This window comes from Notamacropus eugenii, chromosome 7 (genome assembly GCF_028372415.1).
Source record: "Notamacropus eugenii isolate mMacEug1 chromosome 7, mMacEug1.pri_v2, whole genome shotgun sequence".
Taxonomy (NCBI): domain Eukaryota; kingdom Metazoa; phylum Chordata; class Mammalia; order Diprotodontia; family Macropodidae; genus Notamacropus; species Notamacropus eugenii.
The window spans coordinates 64,763,057-64,787,397 of record NC_092878.1 but is presented as its reverse complement, the minus strand read 5'-3'; the positions used below and the strand labels follow the sequence as shown (position 1 = coordinate 64,787,397).

General features: G+C 36.9%; 1 protein-coding gene across 2 annotated transcripts in view; it reads left to right on the top strand.

Moving 5' to 3' along the window:
* The window catches only part of DIO2 (iodothyronine deiodinase 2), a 159,587-nt gene extending 146,781 nt beyond the window's left edge, over positions 1 to 12,806 (top strand). Inside the window, exon 6 of one of the 2 annotated variants that reach the window (XM_072623177.1) lies at positions 6,879 to 12,806. In XM_072623177.1, the coding sequence (XP_072479278.1) occupies positions 6,879 to 7,457 (579 nt within the window). In that variant the 3' untranslated portion in view covers positions 7,458 to 12,806. The remainder of the gene's footprint in view (positions 1 to 6,878) is intronic. The other variant, XM_072623178.1, reaches the window with a different exon arrangement.
* The last annotated feature ends 11,535 nt before the right edge of the window (positions 12,807 to 24,341 follow it).

The window sequence follows — 24,341 nt, the reverse complement described above, 5'->3', positions numbered from 1 at the left end:
TAGCATTTCAATATGAAGAAAGCATTTAAAAAATTAAACTTCTTCAGCGAGTGCATGAACCTAACTTGAACAATGTATCCTTGTGCCGATGCACAGAGATGCAACCAGTCCCAAGCTAACCAGTTTAGCCACCTTGTCCCCACCTAAATGAAGTGTAAAAGTCAACAAACAACAGGAATGCAGACACACAAATTAGCTTTTGCACTATTAGTGCTGAAATGTCACAGAAAATATATTTCAACATATAATTTTGGTTTCCAAAATGCCCTCTTAATACTGTTTCTTCATTCACCGCAGGCCTTCTGACTAGTTTCTGCAATACTCTGAAAAATAGTTTCCTTATGGAAGAAACAGTTCCATAAGGATATAAAGAGCTCTTCAACCAGAGTTTGTTTATAAATTGGACAAAACGCTAGGAAATGATAGAGATTTAGAGTTTATATTTTGAAGTTTTAATTGAAAAAAGAAATAATTGAACAGCAGTGAGGCTGAGAAGGATCCGTATATTGGATACTTGTTATTCCACCCTGTTAAAGATTTCAGCTTATCTGAATTTAAATGGTTAAATCACACAGCATAATAATTATTTGGCCACATTTGTAAGGGCATTGATGTAGCCTGGTGATTTTGCCAAAGAATTCCAAACTTCCTAATGGATAATAAAGCCATTTTCAGTGCCTTGGATCACAAGAGGTGTATGTGAGATTCTGCCCCTCCCTTTTTATTTCTTTGCTTTTTATCATAAGATTAGGTGACATTTTGTCCATGAGGCTTTTCCCAGGCTGTGGAAAAGAGAGAACAAGGTTAGTAGTATATGCTCTGTTTCCAGCTTGTAGTTTATGAATAGGTCTTTCTTTTCTTTTTTTTTCCCCTCTCTCTTCATTCTGCAGTCCACATGCTAAAGCAGCACTAATTTTTCCCCCCTGCATTAAAAAACATCTCTAGAAGGCAATCTCATCATTAAGGGAATAAGATCTAAATGTATATTGAGCAGATATATCTATATATATGTACTTATGGCTATACCATTGTGAGTACCCAGTTTGAAGGTATTACATATTCCTGAAATTCAAGTAGTTTCCCACAATTCATCTTTATTCTTTTGTTGTGGTTACTGATGGTGTTTTTTTTTTTTTTTAATGAAAAATTGAAACAAGGCAGATGAGGTAGAAGTTGGTGATGGCAATATTGGATTCTGCGTACATACTATTCTGAGGCTCTTCAAATAAAGAGATCCTTTGGAACATTGGAACTTCAAGACCAATTAGTGGAAATGATGCTTCTTGTGTTTGGGCATTAAATACTGGGCAGGGTTCGTTTATGGAGTGGCCAATGTTGGCATGGAATAAGGCACCGACCTAATTTCTCTTCCGCAAGAGTAAAAAATGCCTTTTGAATGCCTCATTGGCAAATATGTCTCATTAAGGACAAAAAAAAAAAATACAAATACAAACCCCCTAAGAAGGAGAAATGAAGATGATAGGTAACTTGTGGCCAAGAGACTTTCTGTGCCACTGTGGGAAATTAAAGTAAATTTAGGAAGTACCAAGGGATGACTTGTTTTTGTTGGATTGCTTTCTTGCAGACTTCAATGATATTATAGGACTGGATTTATGTGGTTTTTTAGCTCATGTCACTTTGGTCTTATCAAAGAAAAATCTGCCCTGGAGAAAAGCGGTATCTCCCATCACTGGAACTAGGGAATCCAGTCATAGGATTGTAGATTTAGAACTGGAAGGAATCTTAAAGCTCTTGGAGTTCAACTTCATTCATTTTACAGATGATGAAACTGAGGCACACAGAGATTAAAAGATGTATACTTAGGCTTTCCTGATTCTTAAATCTGGAGTCTTGTATACTGTACAATGTTCTCTTCCAGTTCTGTGGTAGTATAATAATATGGCTTCCATAACTGAGTCTGGAGAAAAAAAAACCTTCCTTTGTGGCATGTGTCATAGAGGAAAACCAAATTCTGTCACAGAACCCTGGAGGCTTGTCCTGTGGTGTTTTCTGAATATCTGGCCATCAGTTTGGGCTTCCTCAGGGGGAGTAGTTTCCTTCTCCCTGAAGATCATCAAACAAAGATTGGATGACCACTTAGCAGGGATTCTTATGGCGTTAGGCACTGCATTGTCTCAGAGAGACACAAAAATAAACACAATTTCTGCCCCTAAGGAACTCCCATTCTGTTTGACTGAAGTTTTGTAATTCTGTGAATGAAAATGACCCACTAATATACCAAGTCACCGGCAACTCTCCAAGACTATAAGACACAGAGATGCTGACCAGCACTGGTAGAGGGGTTTCCTACACCAGTGAAGTCTATCTTCTTTAATTTAAGATTGTGTTTGAAGAACCTTTTATATGTTAATGAGATTTTTTTTCCTCCTACTGGATTGGGTCCACTGGTTTCTAAATGTTTAAGATATCTGCTCTGGAGACTAAAGTTTATTGATGATTGATATGTTTTTCTCCTCTCCACTTTTCTTTTTATTTCTAAAATGTTGTCCTCATCGGGTGGTATGCTTTGCTTTCTCTGTTAATATCACCATTATTATGTTCTTTCAGTGCTTTTCACATTTTACCTGGGCTTCTGCCTTTAGTAAATTAGACGATATTCATTATCAAACCTCAGTAATTACCAGAATATGATCTCAATTCAGGCTAGAGTTTACCTTGTCATTTTACGTATTAATACTTAATGTGTTTGAAACTCAATTTGAAGGCAGTGAGGCCCAGAGGTGTGAATTGCCTAAGGTCACACTTAGGATTTGAACTCATGGCTTGTGATTCCAAATCCAGTACACTTTCCATTAGTGCAAGCTGATGTGGCTACCAAACGGAGCAAAGCTAATTGGCCCACAAAGGTATCAAATGTCTGACTTTGGCCTCATTAGCACTGTGCTCCAACCAGCTGAGCTAGCCTGGCAGAAAGGCAGATTGTTTACAGCAAGATTCTCAAAGGGAGGGTTTGAGAGGTTCCCATTTCTCACTTGGTCACTAGCTGGCTAGGTGACCTCAGAAAGAGTGTTTGCCTGCCTACTACAATTAGGTAATTATACTAACCCCTGGGCAAGTGTCATGATTAGAAAGAGATTTCTTTTCACTGGCCATCTATTTTTATTAGGAAGTGCAATGTTAATCTTGTGCAATTGGACAAGAAATTTAAATGATACATTGTCTTTCTTGTCACTCCTTATTTTCATTCTTTTAATTATACCAGGCAACTAGCATGCCTTCCACATTTAGAAATATTTCTGCCTCTGATTTCTACTTTGTTACCAGCAGAAAGAGAGGAAGCAAAACTTTCCCAGGGAAATGATTCCTAGCTAAACTGTCATTGGAAATAAAATAGGACTGATTGCACAGTTGAATACCTTGTGACTAATGAAGTGTACTTCAGGTATGCTTAGGTTACAGTCATAGAGTCAGAGGTCCCTCATAAAAAGACCACACAACTTGTTCATAGGCTTCAGAAGTTACTTAAAAGCTAAGAATTGCTGGGGTTTCCCACTGCCTCTCATGGCTAAGTATATAACTCTGGAGTCCAGGAAAAGGTTTACTCTTATTATATTCATGTCACTGTAGAGATAATATGGCTTGAGTCTGTTCTGATGCAATAAACTTTCAGGGATTTCATACCCATGAAAGAATCACATGGGGAGATGTACATATTGTCTAAAAGCCTTAAAATATGAGCTCCTTGGAGGCAGAGATTATGTCCCTATCTTTTTCTGTATCCCCAGCACTTAGCATAATGCTGAAAACAGATTGCAGCCTCAAAGTTCATCAACTACATTCTTAGCACCTGCCTCAAAGTGTAGTTGTAAGGATCAAATGAGAATATTTGTAAGCTATGCTTCTTTCCTTCTAAATATTTGACTAAAATTAAATTAGAACATAGGTAATAATGGGAAAGAACCTTAGGTTTGCAGTATTCCTCTGTAACCAGGTTATACGTATAGGTGAGTGAAACAAGGATGCTAGACCCCATTAAAATCATTAAAACCTCTTCTAAACTTAGTTTAAAATTTGTTTTCATCCATCTACCCTTAGTACCTGTCTTCTATAATTTCCACTAAATCCTTTTTCATTGTCTCATCATGGTGTCAGGGTGATGTGGACTTTCAAAAAATCCTGCCAACACATTGTGAGCCGTAGCAAAGTGGAAAAACTTGGAGGATAGGTCCAGCTGCAGACTGTCAATCAAAGAACAACTTAGAGCAGTCCACAGTAGGTGTATCAAAGAAAAGGTAGGACACCAAGTGATCGAAGACCACTTTATGTAGTCTAGGCATAGAGAGGTTTTGTTATGCCTTTCCTTCACTGGAGTACACCATCAATAAAGTCATGGTGGCTTGATAAGTAAATTGCCTCCAGTACCAAAATTATCGAGTCCAAAGTAGGTTATGAAATTATGTATCTCCAACTCATCTTACAAATTAACCACTTTAACTAGAAAAGTGAAAATACATGATTTCATCATTTCATTTAATTAGGTGAATTTACTTTTTTATTTAGCTGCTTCAAAGGGGGAAAAGCAATCTAAGCAGGAATTCCTTTAGTCTCTCATTATGTAAAATAGAGACAGTAGTATCCACTATGAACCTGCCTGTCTCTTTTCCAAAGTAAATTATCACGTAGTTCTGCCCTTTATGCAGTAAAAGTGAGTTATGCATTGAAATTTGCCAAAAATATTCTTGAACGGTATGCATGGAGGATTTTATACCAGTTTAGATTGTAGAGTTTTTAAAAAATTCCCCTCCCAGTGACTTCAGTTAACACCAGCATTACTTCCCTAGCATAAATGAAGCCACTTTCAAGTGAGATCCATTATAAGTGTTTTGTATTATGAAGGGCACCATATAAAACTCAGTTGTACTATGGTAACTTATCCCGGATGTCATTGGCTTTGATTAAACCGTTCCAGGGAAAGATCCAATTTTACTTATCCAAAGCTGAAGTAATTGCCTCTTTTATATTCTCACCATTTTATTATCAACCTACATATCCAAGTGCCCACAAAATTCCTTTCAATTCTTTTAAAGCATTGTGACTGTGTCTTTATTGAATGGGTCTTCTTGCCCTCTTTTAAAGAACTCACTTCCATGTCCTTTGTGCAAGTCAGAGTAACTTCTAGGAAGTCATTGACAAGTTACCTAAAATTTTGTGGTTAGAAAAGAAGGAAATGGACTTAAGAAAGGGGATGAAGCTACTAAAAATCAGAATGAGAAGAAGAAACACCGGGAAATTCAGACCCAAGGACTGGTTTTCTCCGTATTATAGAAATAGTATAAATCTCTTCCACTCCCCCCAACCCCCACCCCCACTCACCTGCTAGACAGGGTATTGTTAGTAGCTAACACTTATCTTGGAGATACCTATTTGTGCCATTGTGGGCACTTCTTGTGTAGTTCTTTTAGTTAGTAGGTTTTAGCTTGGAATTATTTATGACATTCTCCAGTCACTCAAGTCTTTGTGTCAGACATTGACAGAAAAGGAGAGAAAAAAAAGGAAACTGTTCAAATATTTTCATCGTGGTAGATACAATGCCATGCCTCTCAAGTTTCATTTGGAAATCTTAATTTTAGGTTAGGATCACTTTTCTGATCTATGCAAAATATGTAAAAGTAGGTAACATTTCATTGATGGATATTAGAAACTTTACTACGGAATGTTTACTTCTCCCATGTGTTCCCCTAACTGCATTCTTTTCCTTCCCTCAATTATGGAAGTGAAGGTCAAGTAAAACTCACCTTGCCTTTGAAGCCATTGGTATGTTAAAGTCTTAATGTAAAGTGTAAAGAGACTTTGTAGGAGAAAAAGCTATAATTAAATTGCTGTCATCCCAGTCTTGTGTGACCAAATAGCTTGTCCTCAGATAGAATAAAGTACATATTTGAAAGGAAAGATTTGTTGTTACTCTATTCATAAACAATTGTTAAGCAATTTAAAACATTTTTTTTCAAAAGTAATTCATCATTTGCACAAATTGTTTTAAAATTAGCTGGAGACAATTAGGCCAGGAAGGTAAGGCTGATTTCAGCTTAAGAACTCTGGGCATCTCAAAACAGAGTCAGTCAATTATTCTACTTCTTTTGTTAGTGGATACTGAATGAATCAATTTGGGCCTTAGGTCATTGCTGGTGCCATGTTTTCTAGAACTTTGAACTGAGAATCCAAAATTGGACATTCTTTCCTAGATTCTCAGTCTGCCAGCTGGCATTCTGCTTGAACTTGGGCAGTTCATTTTAACCTTTCTATGTCCTGGTTTTGAAATGGAGCCAATAATTCAGTTCTGTAATGTGCATGAAGCATTAGCAGCTAAGGAAGTAATGGTTTTAAAGAATACCAGCCTCAGTGCAACAGATAGAAATTATTTGACAGTGAATGAAGCTACTTATGATGCATTTATATAAACATCAAAGCATTGAAAGTCTTTGGATTGAATCGCTTTGCGTTCAAGTCCTGCCTCTGACATGAAGTCACTGTGGTACTTCCAGGCAAATCACTCAGTCTTTAAGTGCCCCTGGCAACTTTGTAAGACTTTAAGTTGCGGAAAATTGCTGATTTGCACTGACTTAGGGAGGGTGTTTTTTTTTTTTTTCCTAGAGCTTCCTATGTTGAAATGATTGGTCTAGCACCCCTTCTCCACATAAAAATTATAGTCCTTATGTAGGACAAAATGTAATTTTTAAATTGCCAAATCATTCTTTTCTAAACTAAGTTTACTGAAATCATTGTACCTTATTTTGAAGAAATGTAATGTAGTGTTTTTTTGAGCTGATTGTGTTTACTTAGATTTAATTTGGAGGACAAATTAGTAAGATATTCAATGGGGATCCTCCCCGTCCTTTTTTTCCTTTCTTTGATATCAGGTAAAATTGGGTGGAGATGCCCCCAATTCCAGTGTAGTCCACATTACCAGAGCTGAAGTTGGGAACAATTCCAATTGGAAGAGATTTGATGGGGGACATGGAGCTGAGTGCCATCTCCTGGATTTTGCCAATCCTGAGCGTCCGCTGGTTGTCAACTTTGGTTCAGCCACTTGACCACCGTTCACAAGCCAGCTACCGGCCTTTAGCAAGCTGGTGGAAGAGTTCTCAACAGTGGCTGACTTCTTGTTGGTCTACATTGATGAAGCTCATCCATCAGATGGTTGGGCGGCGCCTGAAACCCCTCTGTCTTTGGAGGTGAAGAAACACCAGAACCAGGAAGATCGCTGTGCAGCAGCCCATCAGCTCTTGGAGCGTTTCTCCTTGCCGCCCCAGTGCCAGGTGGTGGCTGACTGCATGGATAACAATGCCAACATAGCCTATGGGGTAACCTTTGAGCGTTTGTGTGTTGTGCAGAGACAAAAAATTGCTTACCTAGGAGGGAAGGGTCCCTTTTTCTATAATCTTCAGGAAGTCCGACTTTGGCTAGAGAACTTCAGCAAGAGATGAAATCCAGGTTAGCTGGAGGAATTTGTGAGTTGCATAGTGTCCTGTTAAAAATAACAAAAATGAAGGGGGGAGGAAGTAAAGGATGTACTGGATCCGTAATTTCAACTGGATCTCATTTATTCCCCCATTTCAGGACTGCAGTTTTAATAGCCATCTCAGAAGAATAAAACTCCTTAACAGATCATCACCACTTCCCTACCAAACAATAACAACAGTAGTAGTAATAATAATTAATAATAATACCTGTCTAACCAGTGATCCCTTGTTACCTTTTCACTTTTTGAAAAAGAGCCTAAGATGAGCAGGAAAAACCTGTTTCCAAGTGTCTCCATCCTGCCTTGAGATGGAATTAAACAATTGGTGCTTGCTTTGGAGAAAATGGGGGAAAAAATCTAACCCACACTAAAGAAATGCCAGGGACAAAAGATTCTAGTAGAATAGGGATTTTTATCTTAACTTTATCCACCATGAGTAGAAGAATGTTTGTAAATCCCTAAATATTTGTTTATAGTGAGTCTTGGGGGGAAAAAGGAGAGGGCTGGCTTACATGGTTGTTGTCCTGGTTGTTAGAGTGTTGGTGTCATCTCTGGCTCTTTCTCTCAGTATGCGTTGTAAAATGCTGGCTGAAACACCCAAGAATTCTCAGGATATTTAGGGGTAGTTTCTGAGGACCTTCCCTCAGTTTGGAGAGTTAGGGTTACTCTCTGGTCAAGGAGGAAAGCAATTGTGGAAAGTACACTGGACTTGGAGTTTTATTTCCTGAGTTAAAATTCTGACTATCATTTACCAGTTGTGGAGTCTTAGGCAAGTCTTTGTCCTCAGTTTCCTGTCTGTAAACTGAGGGTGTTGGATTAGATGATCTTCAAAGGCCCTTTAAACTTAAAAACTCTATAGTTCCTCTGAAAATAACAAGTAGGGAAAGAGAAGGCTCAAAGATCAGGAGAGTAGGGAGAGTTTTACTTTGAAGTTGCAGAGAGGGTAACTAATTATTTAGGAATAGAAACACATACTCACATAGGATTAATTCTCCAGGTCAGGGAAAATAGTTCTGCTGAAACCCATTCGAGACCCCATGAGTGGGAAACAGTTTATTTATCCTATAATGAGAGAGAGATATAGAAAGATGAAGGGTGGCTTTGCATTTTTTTATATAAAATAATTTATTTGTCTGTAGTTTGTGTATTTGGAATGAGGGAATAATGAACCATGATACCTCACTAAGCATGAACTAGTGCCATAGGTCACTCTGTGGTTGCAACAGAGCCAATTGTTGAAACGGAACATAGCTCCACTCATTCCTTGGCATGGCATACTTGTTGGTCTTTGCAATAATGTTCTATATGTTGAGCTGAAAACAGTTTACTTATATTTCATGAATCTTCTCAGCTCCCTTGTGGGGAATGATTCTCTGGTTGCTCAACTACTATATTGCCTTATTGTCCCTCAAAAGTAGGTGAACTAGCAAAAATGATGCAAATGCACAAATATGGTTTGCTTAGAAATCTGAGTGTCAAGTCAGCAAGCATTCATTAAGTGCCTGCCAAGTGCTAGTCACTGTACTAAGTGCTTGAGAAGGTAAGAGACAGCTAGATGGGGATGAGTCCCATCCAAATATATCAGAACCTTTTTACAATGCAATCCACAATAACAGTTATGGGCTTTGCTATAACAAAATTTCCACATTTACACAGAATTCAAAATTGGCTCTCTCTTGGGCCCCCTCCACCAAAGGCTAGTCCTAAGAAGTACCCAAAAGACTTCCTTATATATAGTGTAGTCTTCTGTAACACCCTGATATATGCCATCGATGGATTTTTATAAAACTACCGATTATATGAAACATTTTTGAAAACAGAACTATCGGTTTTCTTGAAGGTCAGACTTTAGAGAATATTTAAAGGTTAGGTAATAAAATGTGAACAGATTTTTTTTTTGAAATTTTGAGAAATCAAAATTTCAGTATGTTTCAATATTTATGGACATAACTCTTAGTGATTAGTAATTTTGAAGAAGACCAATATGGAAACAACACTAAGCTCAGGTGACTGCATCTGAAAATAAGCAAGCATAGAAATGGATTGCAAAAGACAAACTCATCATCCCATTGAGGAAAGTCAGAAACTCAAAGTATTGAATTGGAATATCACAAAAATAAAGAGTTTCAAAACTGGAAAAAGAAAATCAATACTAAAAAACAGCTCAAACTTTCCCCTACCAAGTTATCTAAAACAGTCAGCTTTTTTTTGTTTTTTTTATACACGTTACCAGAATAGGTAAATAGAATTGCAAGACTCTTGCTACTTAATGAACTAGTAATAAATAATATATATTTTTAAACAATATCAAACATTTACAGATTCCTGAATTTTTATCATTTGGACCTTTTTTTGCATTGAAAATCATTGGTTCATTTGTCTTGTTTCTTTGTTTTTCAAAATAGGATTAGGATTTTACAGTGCCCTTACAGAGATCTTAGAAAAATCCGTGGCACTATATGAGTGATGTTTTCCTTTGAAGTATCTTCTTGTTTTTTCCCCTATAAACAGAGCTGGTATATAGTATGTCAGAGAAGGTGTGGGGAGGGAAAGTGAGATTCCAAGAAGGTGATGCTCATTGTCCAGATAAGAGTGGAAGAAAAATACTTCTGTGTTATAGTTTTGCTACAAGTGTGAAGAAGGAAGTGTGGGATATCATAGGCAAGTCCTGTTGCAAATGATGAGTGATAAGGAAACAGCAATGGAAGTTAGTAAATGAAAGTGAGGCCAAATATCAGGGGGAAAATTATTTTTAATGGGGAGATACATCCACATAGAGCAGATTCCCCAAGGAAAAGCATGGAAACCCTACCATTACACAAGGGTAAAGAAATGTAGCTACAAATAACCCATTTCATACCTCTTAACAAGCATGACCCAAGAGGTTGCTCATGTCTGTATTATTATTCCCCATGTTTACAGAAAATACTTCTGATTCTTGCCACAGTTTATTTTCAAACATCCTAATAATCCTCTGGGAGATGAAACATCTTTCTGGTGCTAATATTTCACATATGTGTGTATATATGTGTATATATGTATGTATGTGTATGTACATACATATATATACACACACACACATATATACATATATAGACACACACACACATACTGCCACAACTGTGACTTGGCATCTATCCTCCCATCTGATCATTTTCATTTGACAGGTCATGTTTATATGGGGCTCTCAGTTTAAATATGTTAACTGGATTAGCTTGTATGTCATTGAAATAGTTTTCTAGCTACTTAAGACTTTGTTAGAGGCTATGGATTCATATTTTATTCAAAGTTTCAAAGGTTTATGGCTTGGAACTGTTCAAAACTTACTTTATTACTTAGAAGATTGACCAGGACTTTCTTGAATGGCCATGAATAAAATGTCCATCAAGTACTGGCAGACATAGTTAATACAATATTAAAATAGCTCCTGACCTCACAAAAGGCAAACAGATTAGTAATGGTCATCCAGCTTTGCATATTTGAGGTGATAGTAATTTAACTTACATGACTATCTTTTTACCTGTTTTGAATTTCTAGTACTGTGTCTTCACATGCTCCTGATTTTGGGGCACCGCTGCTCTTAAACATTCTAATTATCTGGTAAAGCAAACTGCTACCCTGCTTGCTCATTCCCAGTCCTGATAATGTAGAAAAGACCCTCATTCTATCCCTTCCAGACTTCTGCTCCCAGTCTGGGCTGATAGAGGGGAGTGATGAAATAGTCTTAGTGATTTTCTATAGCCTGTAGGTGCCAGAGGGATGGTGTTAATATGATCTCTTTCCTCTTGGAAAAACTTCTAGAATATGGTTAGGTCCCTTCTGTACCTACCTTCTATAGACCATGGATATGGAGACCAGTCCCACTTGTGGAATGATACAAAGGATGAGGATCTTACCTCCTGTGAACCTAAGGAAGACTTCCCTCTCTAGAGCTGAGACAAGCTTAATCTCTGATTTGTGAACCTGAGAATTGAGTTCATTAAGAATTTCATGTTTATTTGTGAAGTCAGAGACTAAACAGTTGAGAGAATGATGAAAAAGTCAAACATTTAGAGCCATGCCATCTTTCTCAATAGTAGTGGTTGGCAGTGAGAATCATAAAAAATGAGACTGAAAGACCCAACTGAAATAATTGTTTTTGGTTGTGCCTCACCTCTTGCCTTAAAACTTAAGGAAAATAGAAGCCATTTTGCTCACATTTCATAGTCCCACTATTTCCATATGTATCTTCCACTCTGTGATGGGAGTTCCCTTAAAATTGCACAAGAGCCTTTCAGGGGAAGGTTACTGGAGAAAGGAGCTGGGAGAGAGAAGAGATGTATGGTGATCCTAGGATCCTAGCTCAGTTGAGATAAGGGGAGAAAAGTTCTCAAATCACTCCTCAAAACAGTACTGCCAAGCCTAAAAGGGGCAGACTGGGTTAAGAATCAGTGGTTTTTTTGACCTCCTTGTTATCACTCATTATCAGAAGGTCTCTGAGAAGATAGATGCTGTTCTGTTCTGAAAAAATAAGACAACTAATAGGAAATCATTTCTTACAGATATTGAAATAAGTCTCTTCATGGAGTAGTGCTAACTCTGGGTAGCAGTACCAAGGGTTTTGGGGAGTTCATTATTTAGTGATTAGATGTTGGAGACTGTACACAAGTTTAATGGAGTCCCTGTTTGGTTCCACTAATCATAACAATACTTTTAAAAATGTGAACAAATAAAACACAAGCAAATTAATGAAAGAAACCCACAGAGAGGAGTTTCGCAAGTCTTGGGCAAGCAACATCACTGGATGACATTGTTTCAATGTGATCGGGGGTTGGGAGCTGCATTGAAGACATACGCATTCAGTACTACATAACCAAAGCAATGAAAGGTATTTGGTAGGGAATATTGGCCAGTGTTGTTCACTTGTGTGTCATGGAACCACAGTTCTCATAATCACTAGCCCAAGCCTTTGGGCATCTAAAGTGGGAGACCAAGTTATGGAAGGGCTGCCAGTGTGCAAATGATGACCCCTAACGAAAGAGTCTGTCACTCAGTTAGAGGTTGGATGTGGTCACAGTGGCTTGCTACTACATGCCTTGGAGTCTTCCTAGCAAGGAGATTAATTTGGTGTGTGATATTATGAGGACTTGGTAAACATGGTGAGGACACAAGTATATGTGTGTTCGTGTATGTTTGTATGTGTGTGTCTCTGCTTATCCATGGTGGACACAATTGCTTTGCAGAATGTCAGCAAGAAATGTATTACATTACTGGTGCTGAGTGGAATGTGTGCTTTAAAAAAAATTTCTTGTATTTTAATAAAACCTAAAGAAAGAAAATATGTGAATCTTTTGTGGCCTCTCTTCTTTCTGGATAGTGATCACAGTTGGAAAATAATCCAGAATTTGATGATTTGTACCTTAATATTTATGGGCAAATATCTACTGCTGTCACATTATTTTGATCTTAAATATTGTATGAGAATCTTCCAGGAAAGCAAATCAAGAAAGCTTAAAAAAACCCCAAACAACAACAAGAAGAATTCTTCTCTCAGATGTTTTTTCATATTTCTGAACCAGTCCCAAGCCAGGCAACTAGAGATATTAATTTAACCATTTAGAAACAGTGTGTAGTGCAGGTATGAAAACCTAGCCTGAAAGCTCCCCTCTAAATCTTAATGGGTGATCCCAGATAGGACTTTTAACTTCTCTGGGCTTTGATATTCTTGTCTATATAGTATGGGGGTTGTACTCCCATTTTGACTCTGAATTCCCTTCCAATCAGCGATCCTATGAACTTCTTTGAACCTTGGTTTCTACATCTTTAAATGAAAGAAGTTAGAGTTAAGTAACAATGCAAGATATGGCCTATAGCAGTATATAAAGGTATAGGTATATACTGCCTATACTATACCTATACCTTAAAGGTATAGGTATAGTCAATAAGTGCTGTTAAACAAAAGGAGAGGTTGCTTTGCAAAATAATGAGTTCCTCCCCTGAGTTTTTTAAGCAAAGGCTGGATGACAGGTAGAGATGTGATCTTTTTAAAGTACTGATTGAACAATATGATCTCTGAGGTTCCTTCCACTTCTGAAAACTTGTAACTTTGTGGGAGTAAAAGATTCCTGTGGCTGATGGAGGCATGGCTGGCTTCATTCAGGAATTGATACTTGAAATCAGCCTGGAAGAATAAGGTAAGATGTGGATACATGAAGGGAGAGAACATAGCATTCAAAACAATCATTTGCTGAGTAGCTCTTAAGTGAAGTCACTCAGCCTGGAAGCTGATGTCTACAGAAGTCATCAACTTAAGTAAATGAAGCAATCAGCCAATCAATCAACAAGTATTTATGGAATGTTTAATGCTTGCAAGGCACTGGGACATAAAAGAAAGTTAAGAAATGATTCTCTCTAGGAGCTTATAGTCTAGTTGGAGTTGTAAATTTGTATATATTATATATGTATGTATATATGTTTGTGTGTATATATATGTGTGTGTATATATAAACATACATATTTTGATATATACATGGGGATGTAAATAGATACTGTATATAATATATAATAGCACATATACTAAAATAATTCTAAAAATGAGACAGGATATAAGTAACATATGAATAAACTCTGCATATATTTAGAGGAATCAACCAAGAAGATATTAAAAAGATTTTAGATATTAAGATAAGATGTATGTGATAGAAACTGTTAGGTTCTAAAAATACAAAAAAAATGAAACAAAAATTACTAAATAGTTTTTGTATTTGAGGAATGAGAATTTCATTGGAAGAGAATACATATGGGTTATACCAGAAGTCTTAGTGCAGTTTCAAGTTTTAATAGCTAAAAATTTCACTAAAACTTGGAACACTATATACTGTTCCAAACTTCCATAAACTTCCATAAACTCTGGTGGATAGAGTGGCAAATCCGGACTCAGGAAGACTCATGTTCCTGAGTACAAATCAGCTGCAGACGCTTACTAGCTGTGTGACCCTTGGCAAGTGACTTAATTTTGTTTGCCTCAGTTTCCTCATCTGTAAGATAAACTGGATAAGGAAGTGGCAAACCACTCCAGCATCTCTGCCAAGAAAACCCCAAATGGGGTCCTAACTGAGCAACAAATGTACATATATGTGCATATATTATATCTGTATAGACATGCATGCATATGTAAATACAAGTTAAAAGGGAAGTACTAGCAACTGGAGAGGAAGATGCTTTATCTAGAAGGTATGACTTGACCAGAGTTTTGAAGGAGACATAGCCTTCTAAGGATTGAGCTTGAAGTATATACTAGGTGTGGAAGACAATGCTAAGAAGCAGAGGTGAGAGATGAAATGTTTGTGTGGAAAAGCACCTGGATTGTAGATTAGGGGAAGGAGAATAATGTATAATAAAGTTACAGAGAAAAGTCAAGGCCAGGCTGTAAAGGGCTTTAAAAGCTCAACACAGTACTTTATATTTGATCCTAGAGGCAAGAGCGAAGCTCTAGAATTGACTGAATAGTTGAGTAACAGATGAAACTGAAGATCCAGAGAGATTAAATGTCTGGACCAGGTCACATAGTGAGTGTTCGTGTCAGAGGCTCTGACTGAGCCCAGGACTCTGACCACACTGTCCCATACTTCCTCATTTCAACTGCTGTCTAGTCACACCCCCTTGCCTTTTGTATTTTTGAAGCAGATTTTTTGGAGGGATATAAGTGTGATTCTTTACACTGATCCCTATTTTATTTAATTCTCTTAGATTCAGCCCCATGTTTTAACTTGTCTGACATCCATAGTGTTAGGTATTCCACCTTGTTTCCTGTTATTTGCAGATTTGTGAAATGAACTGAATATGAACTGAGAATGGGAGAGTTGAAATATATGAACTCCAGGGTCTCTTCTATCTTTAAATTTATATCGCTGTTTTCCTTCCAACTTTTGCACAAGAATAGCCTGGCAGAATTTTTCAAAGGTTTATTAAAAATCTAGATGAACTTTCTACAGTATGTTCCTTTGACCAAGTCAAGTCATCTTACTGAAAAGAGAAAGTGAAATTAACGTGCCATGTTGCTTTTGCTCTGTCTTTTGCTATGATCTGAAGAAATTCGCTAATAAGATCAATTAAGGTAGTGGTTAACCAATGAGCTCATTTCTGGTTGAGGTGGAGAGACATATACAGGCTCATAGGATCACAGATTTATAGCTGGAAAGGATATGAATATCATTTAGTTCAAGCTCTTCATTTTATAGAATAAAGTGGGGTCCAAGGAGGCTGTGACTTGGCAAGGGTCACAGATAGTAAATATTATTAGCAGGATTTAAACTCAGGTCCTGATTCTCTGGTGTCAGCACCTTTCCTTTTTACTAGAATTAAGACAGGCAGAGGAGCTGAGGGAGCGTCCTTGTTAGAGGAAATCATGTAAGCATATGCACAGAGATGGGAGAACTGCAAGTATGTTTATGGGGATAGATTAGTGGCTAGAGCAAAGGGTCTACTAAATCTCCTATGGTTTTACCTATATTTATGTAGCTCTGGGGAAAGGTACCAATTCATCTTTCTAATTGAAAATAGACAATGGGTCTCATATAAAGTTGGTGGCAGTACTATCCTTTAAATATTCAGTTTTTCACTTTCTACCTCTGTCTCTCTGTTTCTGTCTCACACTTATATGCAAATGTATAAATATTCTGTGAGAGAAATTCTAGAATAGTTTTGGCAAAAATATGTTCTGTAGGTACAGTGATAACATAAAGATATGGTAAAGAATGGTAAATGTAGGCAGTATTGATTAAAATTTGGGAGACCCAGCATAACTCTGGCACCCCAGAAAGCAACATTTTTTACTTGTGAAAAACCAAACCAAACTGCTTAGGTTTGACAAGATGCTCAAGAGATGGGTTTTCAAGCATTCCTGGTCTTCACATTAGGATTACAGATTGGTATTAAAGCAAATCCTAGGGACCAATAAATCAACAACAAATTGGGAAACTTGAGGATATCTGTCATTGAAATGTCTACTGTACTCAGAAGAAGTTACATACAATTTAGAACTGAATTGTCTCTCTCTTTCATGTTTGTTATTTTATCTCCTACTAAACTGCAAGTTCTTTGAATGTAGGTAAACTATGCCTTATGCTACTCTAATCCCCTTCTCCCAGCCATTGCTCCAATTCTAGGCACATAAGAAATAGTGTGAGATGCAATAAAACTTTGATTATGAATCCAGGATACTGAGTAGAATCCCTGACAAGTCACAGAACTACTTTTGCAACTGAAAGCCAAAGACTGATTTTAGCCCCTACTGGGACTGTCAGGACCTCAAAAGTTCTAGAAAACTCAACTCAAAACACAAGTGCCTATTGTGTGCAGAGCACCATTCCAGTTGTTGAGGGGGAAGAAAATGTAAAAAGACATGGTCACTGCCCTTATGGGGCTTCAATTGAGTAATACGAGATGACCATGCTACACAATAATGTATGGCAAGTGAACCAGAGCATTATTCAGTTGGATTGAATTCGGGAAATTGCGCAGTTAAGTGAGCAGAATCAGGCAATTTATACTAAAATATAAACATTGTCAAAACAAAACAAAAAGAAAAATCCAAACAATTCTGCAAGACTTAACAACTCTGATCAACTAAATAATCAGCCATAATTCCAGAACACTGTTGACAAAAAACACTGTGTGCCTCATGGCTGAGAGGTAATGGACTAATATGCAGAATAAGAAACACATTTTTTGAAATTGACCAACATGGGAATTCATTTTCTACTTATATGATGCAAGGAAACTATTTTTGTGTTTTTCCTTTTTCTTCCCCTCCCTCCCTTCCTTCCTTTTTTCTTTTTTTTCCTTCCTTCCAGATGGAGGAAGATGGGAAAGAAAAAATATTTGATAATTTAAAAATAAATAAGTGTGATCCTGATTAAGATGGGTATTGGAAAGATTATATAAGACCCCATTATCTCCTACACAGAATACGGTAATAATTTACAAAGATCATCAAACTGAAAAATGTTTAAGGAATTCAATGAAAACATTTGTATACTCCTTTATGCAGCACAAAAAGACAGCTAAAAATTGCAAATACTGGAAGAATAGTCTTGTCCACAAAGTCAGCCTGAAGTCATATGGAAAGGAGGGATGTAAACCACAATAGCCCCCAGGACAACTCTAGGGTGTCTAGAAGTCTACAGTAGTTGCCCTAGCTAGGGAAGCTCCTGACTAGGGAATCCTTAGGAGGGAGAGAAGATTGTGGCAGTGCCCAGACCAGGGACAGTTGAGAGCAGAGCTCTGATCAGTGATAGGTTGAACCTTTCCAGCTCTGTAAGTGCTCTGGAAAAAGTGAAGGCTAAAGCCAATTGCAAGAGTCCAGGAAGTCAAGGTGATTCCCAAATAGGTACTGACTGTGTGGGAGTAGCCACAGTCTAACCCTGGCAAAAGTCTCGAATCAGAAACTGAGTCTGGAGATATAGGTAAAACAGAAAATAAAACAAACTATGAAGAAATCTTACAGGTCAAAAGAAAACTCAGAACAAGAAGTATTCCACATTTAGAAGCAGAGCCTTAGGGGAAAAAATCATCGTGGCTGTATCAGCACATGTTGAAGAAATGAATATTAGATTAAAAACAGTAATAAGAGTTTTGGAGGGAAAACAAGAGAAAAAGAGAGTAACATAGGGTCAAAGATGGTAGAATATAGAACACAATGACTCTATGAGGCAACAAGAAATATTAGAACCAAATAAAGAGATTGCATAAATGGAAGAAAATGTAAATGAGTTCTTATAAAAAGCAAATGTCCTGGAAAACAGTTCAAGAAAGACAATTTAAGAATCATAAATTCCTTTAAAAATATGGGAGGAAAAGTGTCTGGATACCATATTTGAAGAAGTCATAGATGAAAACTGCCTAGATTTAGAATAACAAATCTCAAGGTCCCTTTCAATCTTCAAGTGATCCAGTCCCACCTCCTCATTTTATAGATAAGTAACTGAGTACCAAGGACAGGTAGGTGGTGCAGTATGCTTGGAATCAGGAAGACCCATCTTGTTGAGTTCAAATCTTAGATGATTACTAGCTGTATGACCCTGGGCAAGTCACTTACGCCTGCTTGCCTCATCTATAAAATGACCTGGAGGAGAAAAATGACAAAACATTCCAGTGTCTTTGCCAAGAAAACCCTGAATGGAGTCACAGAATTGGATATGACAGAAAGAACTGAACAGCAGCTGAGTACAAGGGAAGTTACACAGGTCACACAGGTAGAAAGAATCAGAGGTAGAATTTGAACTTAGGTCATCTTATTCCAGAGCTGGGGCTCCTTCTATTTCTGGAGGGCAAAGTGAAAACACAAACACTAGTTTGAAAGAAATCTCAACATAAAAACTTCCAGGCATATTATAGCCAAAATCCAGTGCTTCCAAGAAAAAATAAAAGAAAAACCAGTACAACATCCAAAAAGAAAAAAAATTAAAATATCAGATAAATGTAAGTCAGACTTTTATGACTTGTCTTCTGTATTAGTAGTAGCTTTCCACGCTTACGCTAGCAAGATGATATTAATCAGTGGTGCGAAACTCAAATAGACATGGGGGCCACTAAACCATATGTAAGATCCATGAAGGCTGCATATTGACTGTTTTAAAATGTCATATTGTTTTTTTTGTATTTTTACTTATTTTGTTAAATATTTCCCAATTAAATTTTAAAATGGTATGAGTTGCACGTGTGGGACACGTGTGACTTGTAGGTTATGTGTATGTTACCTATGGACACTGTAAGTAAGAGGGTTATAAAGCAATAATTTTACTTGACTTATAAGAATACCATGGTCAGACACAGGTAAAGCATACACATTGGTAGTTCTGGTTCAGTTGAGTTGTGTATCAATAACTTCCCTTGTCTTGCAGATTCAACAAACACAGAAGGGAGAATTTATCTGGTCTCAGAAATTAGAAATCTACTTCACTGTTTGTTTGTTTTCTTCTTTATAGAGTCAGTGGGATACTGGGGATCATATCACCAATTAAAAGACTATATATGAAACAATAGTAACAACAAACTTAGATACCTACATGATGGGCTACTGTCTGTCAGCATGCCACAACTTCTAGTTTCTTGTAGTCCTGTTAGCTCTATAGACTATGGACTTCCTCTTTGAAATTCATTCCACACTACAGTCTAGGCTAAGAACTTTCCCCTCAAAATCCTCACGGCTCCTCTGGTCCCTTTTCTTTCTTTGTAAGAGGTCTCACTATAGCCTATCAAAAATTGACATTTTAAAAACTATAAAATCACAGAATACAGTACTCCATAAGGAAGACCATAAAGTCTTACAGCCAAGAATAACTTACTGATTGTAATCCTACAGGGGAAAAAATAAACTTTTAAGGGAATGGAGAACTTTGCCATGTTCCTAATAAGACCAGGAGAGAGAAGATATTTTAAATTGCAAGTATAGTAGTTAAGAGAAACCTCAACAAGTAAAAACTTTTTAACAAGTGGAAGGGGATAAAATACAGTGATTATATATAATCTCAAATATAAAAAAGAGACAACCTTTTAGTTTTCTAATGTCTTTAAGGCTCATGGGGAACAAAATAAGACAGAGATACTAAAAGAGGCTTTAGTAGGTATTGATGGGCTTGAAATGAAAGAAAATGGAAGAAAAAAGGTATATAAGATGAAAGAAATTAAGGAATAGGTAGAACTTATATTTCAATAATTGGGGTAAATGAGGATATGCAAACATGGAAGGAAGTAGTGGACATCGTGGCGACCTTACCCTCTCCAAGACCAGACAAAGGAGGGTTGAACAAATATATAAATGCACATATAAATACGTTAAAATATATGGATATTTTATGGATGTAGATATGGATATGGATGTGGATAGGTATAAGGAAAGTGGTGACTTCTCTGAAGAGGGATGGAAATATTTGAAAGACTAAAAGCAAAGGAAAAAAAGTATACATATCAGTGACAGGAATCTGGGCAAGTGAGCGGTAGGAAAATTGGATGGAAGCATATAGCTTCCATTTGAAAACACTAGTGTTGATCATACTCCTTCTGTTTCACCACGTTTTATATAAACATGAGGCAGAGCACAAAGAAAAAAAAAGAAGCATACAAAGATATGACAGAGGAAAATACAAAATTAGCAATCACAACAATGCATATTAACAAGGAATGAATTCATCCATAAAAGGAGATAGCAAAATCCAAGAGTATTTTCTTTATAAGATACTTGAAATGTAAAGATTTATACAGTTAAAATAATGATCTGGATTGAAAAACAACAAATTCAAAAAAAGTAAGGGCAGCAGTCATGAATATAAATAAGGCAAAAGTAAAAATAGAAAAGATTAAGAGGGATAAGGAAGGACATTGCATTATACATAAATATATCATTGATGATGCAATAAGTGTGCACCAAATAGCATAGCATCTAAATTCTTAAAGAAAAAGTTAATGGAATTAGAAGAAGTAAAACTATAATAGTTGGGGACCCAGTATGCTCCTTTTAGACCTTAAATCTAATAAAAATATAAAAAAGATATAAGTTAAGGACGTGAATGGAATTTTAGAAAGTTTAGATATGATAGATTTCTCCTGCTTACTGAGTAGTAAAATAAAAGAATATACATGATTTTCAATTGTGCATAGGATGTTATAACAAATGCACAATGTAGTAAAATTATAATAACAAAGGTTCTTCAAATAAAATATTCAAACAAACAGACAAAAAATTAAATCTTAAAGAATTGGTGGGTAAAAAAAAGTAATAGATACAATAGATAATTCTATCTTTTTAAAATTTGTTTTCAGTTTTCAACAATCACTTCTATAAGTTTTAAATTTTCTTCCCCTCCCTCATACTTCCCTCCCTGAGACAGCATGCAATCTTATATGGGCCCTACACATACATTCCTATTACACACATTTTCGCATTTGTCATGTTGCATAGAAGAATTACAAATAATGGGAGAAACCATGAGAAAGAAAAGAAAACAAAAAAGAAAATAGTCTGATTCATTCTGTGTTCTGACTCCATAGTTCTTTCTCTGGATGTGGATGGCGTTTTCTATCATGAGTCCTTTGGAATTGTTTTAAGTCCTTGCATTGCTGAAAAGGGATGAGTCTATCAAAACCAGTCCTCACACACTGTAACTGTTACTGTGTACAATATTCTCCTGGTCCTGCTCACTTCACTCAGCATCAGTTCATCTAAGTCTTTCCAGGTTTTTCTTTCTTCTTTTTCTGAAAAAAAATTATTTATTTATTTTTGGTTTTCATCAGACACTTCCACAAGATTTTGAGTTCCAAATTTTCTCCCCATCTCTCCCCTCCACACATTCCAAGACAGCATACATTCTGATTACCACTTCCCCCAATCTGCCCTCCCTTCTATCATACCCCTCCCTTCTCTTATCCGTATCCCCTCTATTTTCTTGTAGGGCAAGATAGATTTCTATACTCCATTGCCTGAATATCTTATTTTCCAGTTGCATGTAAAAACAAATTTTAGCATTTGTTTTTTAAAATTTTGAGTTCCAACTCGTCTCCCTTCCTCCCTCCCCACCCATCCCCACTGAGAAAGCAAGCAATTCAATATAGGTTATACATGTGTAGTTATGCAAAACACTTCCATAACATTCATATTATGAAAGACTAACTATATTTCCCTTCCTCCTATCCTGCCCCCCATTTATTTGATTCTCTTTTTTGACCCTGTCCCTCCTCAAAAGTGTTTACTTCTTATTCCCGCCTCCTATTTGCCCTCCCTTCTATCACTGCCTCCCCCACTTATTTCCTTCCTTCATACTTTCCTGTAGTGTAAGATAGATTTTCACACCAAATTGAGGGTGCATGTTTATTCTCTCCTTAAGCCAGATGTGATGAGAGTAAGGTTCACTATTTCCCTCACACCTCCTCCCTCTTCTCCATTGAAAAAGCTTTTTCTTGTCTCTTTTATATGAGATAATTTGCCCCATTCTATTTTCCCCTTTCTCCTCCCAATATATTCTCTTCTCTTAGCTTTATGTTTTTAGATATCATCCCTACCTATTCAACTCACCCTGTGCTCTCTCTCTCTATGTATATAATCTCTGCAACTACCCAAATACTGAGCAAAGTCTCAAGAGTTACAACATGATCTTTCCATGTAGGAATGTAAACAATTTAGCTTTAGTAAGTCCCTTATGATTTCTCTTTCTTGTTTACCTTTTCCTGCTTCTCTTGATTTTGTGTTTGAAAGTCAAATTTTCTACCCAGCTCTGGTCTTTTCAACAAGAATGCTTGAAAGTCCTCCATTTCACTGAATGATATTTTTTTTTGTCTGAAGTATTATACTCAAGTTTTGCTAGGTAGGTGATTCTTGGTTTTAATCCTAGCTCCTTTGATCTCTGGAATGTCATTCCAAGTTCTCTGATCCCTTAATGTAGAAGCTGCCAGATCTTGCATTTTGATAATACTCAAATTGTTTCTTTCTGGCTACTTGCAATATTTTCTCCTTGCCCTGGGAGTTCTGGAATTTGGCTACAATATTTCTAGGAATTTTCCTTTTAGGATCTGTTTTAGAAGGCAGTTGGTGGATTCTTTCAGTATGTATTTTACCCTTGGTTCTACAATATCAGGGCAGTTTTACCTGATAATTTCTTGAAAGATGATGTCTAGGCTCTTGTTTTGATCATGGGCTTTCAGGTAGTCCAATAATTTTTAAATTGTTTCTCCTGGATCTGTTTGCCAGGTCAGTTGTTTTTCCAATGAGATATTTCACATTATTTGCTATTTTTTCATTCCTTTGGTTTTGTTTTATGATTTCTTGATTTTTCATAAAGTCATTAGCTTTTATCTGCTCCATTTTAATCTTTAAGGAATTATTTTCTTCAGTGAGCTTTTGGACCTCCATTTCCATCTGGCCAGTTCTGGTTTTGAATGCATTCTTCTCCTCATTGGCTTTTTGGATCTCTTTTGCCATTTGGGTTAGTCTGTTTTTTAAAGTGTAATTTTCTTCAGCAATTTGGGTCTCCTTTAGCAAGCAGTTGACTCACTTTTCATGTTTTTTTTTGTATCACTGTCATTTCTCATTCTAAGATTTGTTCTACTTCTCTTACTTGATTTTCAAAATTCTTTTTGAGCTCTTCCATGGCCTGAGACCAATTAATATTTTTCTTGGAGTCTTTTGGAGGTAGAAGCGTTGACTTTGTTGCTTTTTTTTTTGTCTAGTTTGGTACTGTTGGCTGCTTGATACCCTCACAATCTGTGGGCCTAGAACTCCAGGAACAGTCACTGCTGCTGCCTGTGTTGCTGCTACCATGGGCTTCTCCTTCTCAGACTCCTCCACCACCCTTGGACTGGGACCTGACCACTTTACTTTCTCTCGCAGGTCCTACAGGTTTCTTCCACTGACCTTCCAATTTGTCCTTGGCATTTTGGGGTCATAAAGTCGGGAAACTGTCACAGGTGCCTGAGATTCAGTCCCCCCAAGGCCTGCTCAAGTCCTCTCTATGCCAGTGTGGTGTGCTCTGCTCCCAACATGGTGCAATAAACACTTCCTGGTCACCTTCCAAGCTGTCTTGGGCTGGAATTTTGCTTCAGTCCATCATTCTGTGGGTTCTGCAGCTCCAGAATCTGTCTAGAGTAATTTTATACAGGTATTTGTCTGGGTTTGGGGGGAGAGCACTAGCAAATCCATGCTGTTACTCTACCATCTTGGCTCCCAGTAGATAATTCTGTCAAAGAAGTATTAACCAAAATTTTGGGGATTTTGTCAAAGAAGTTCTGGAAAATATATGGAAGGAAAATATATAAGGAAGGATATCTATTATTGCATCATTTAATATAGTTCCAAAAATAACCAGCTACAGCAAAAGGCAAAAATTTGTAG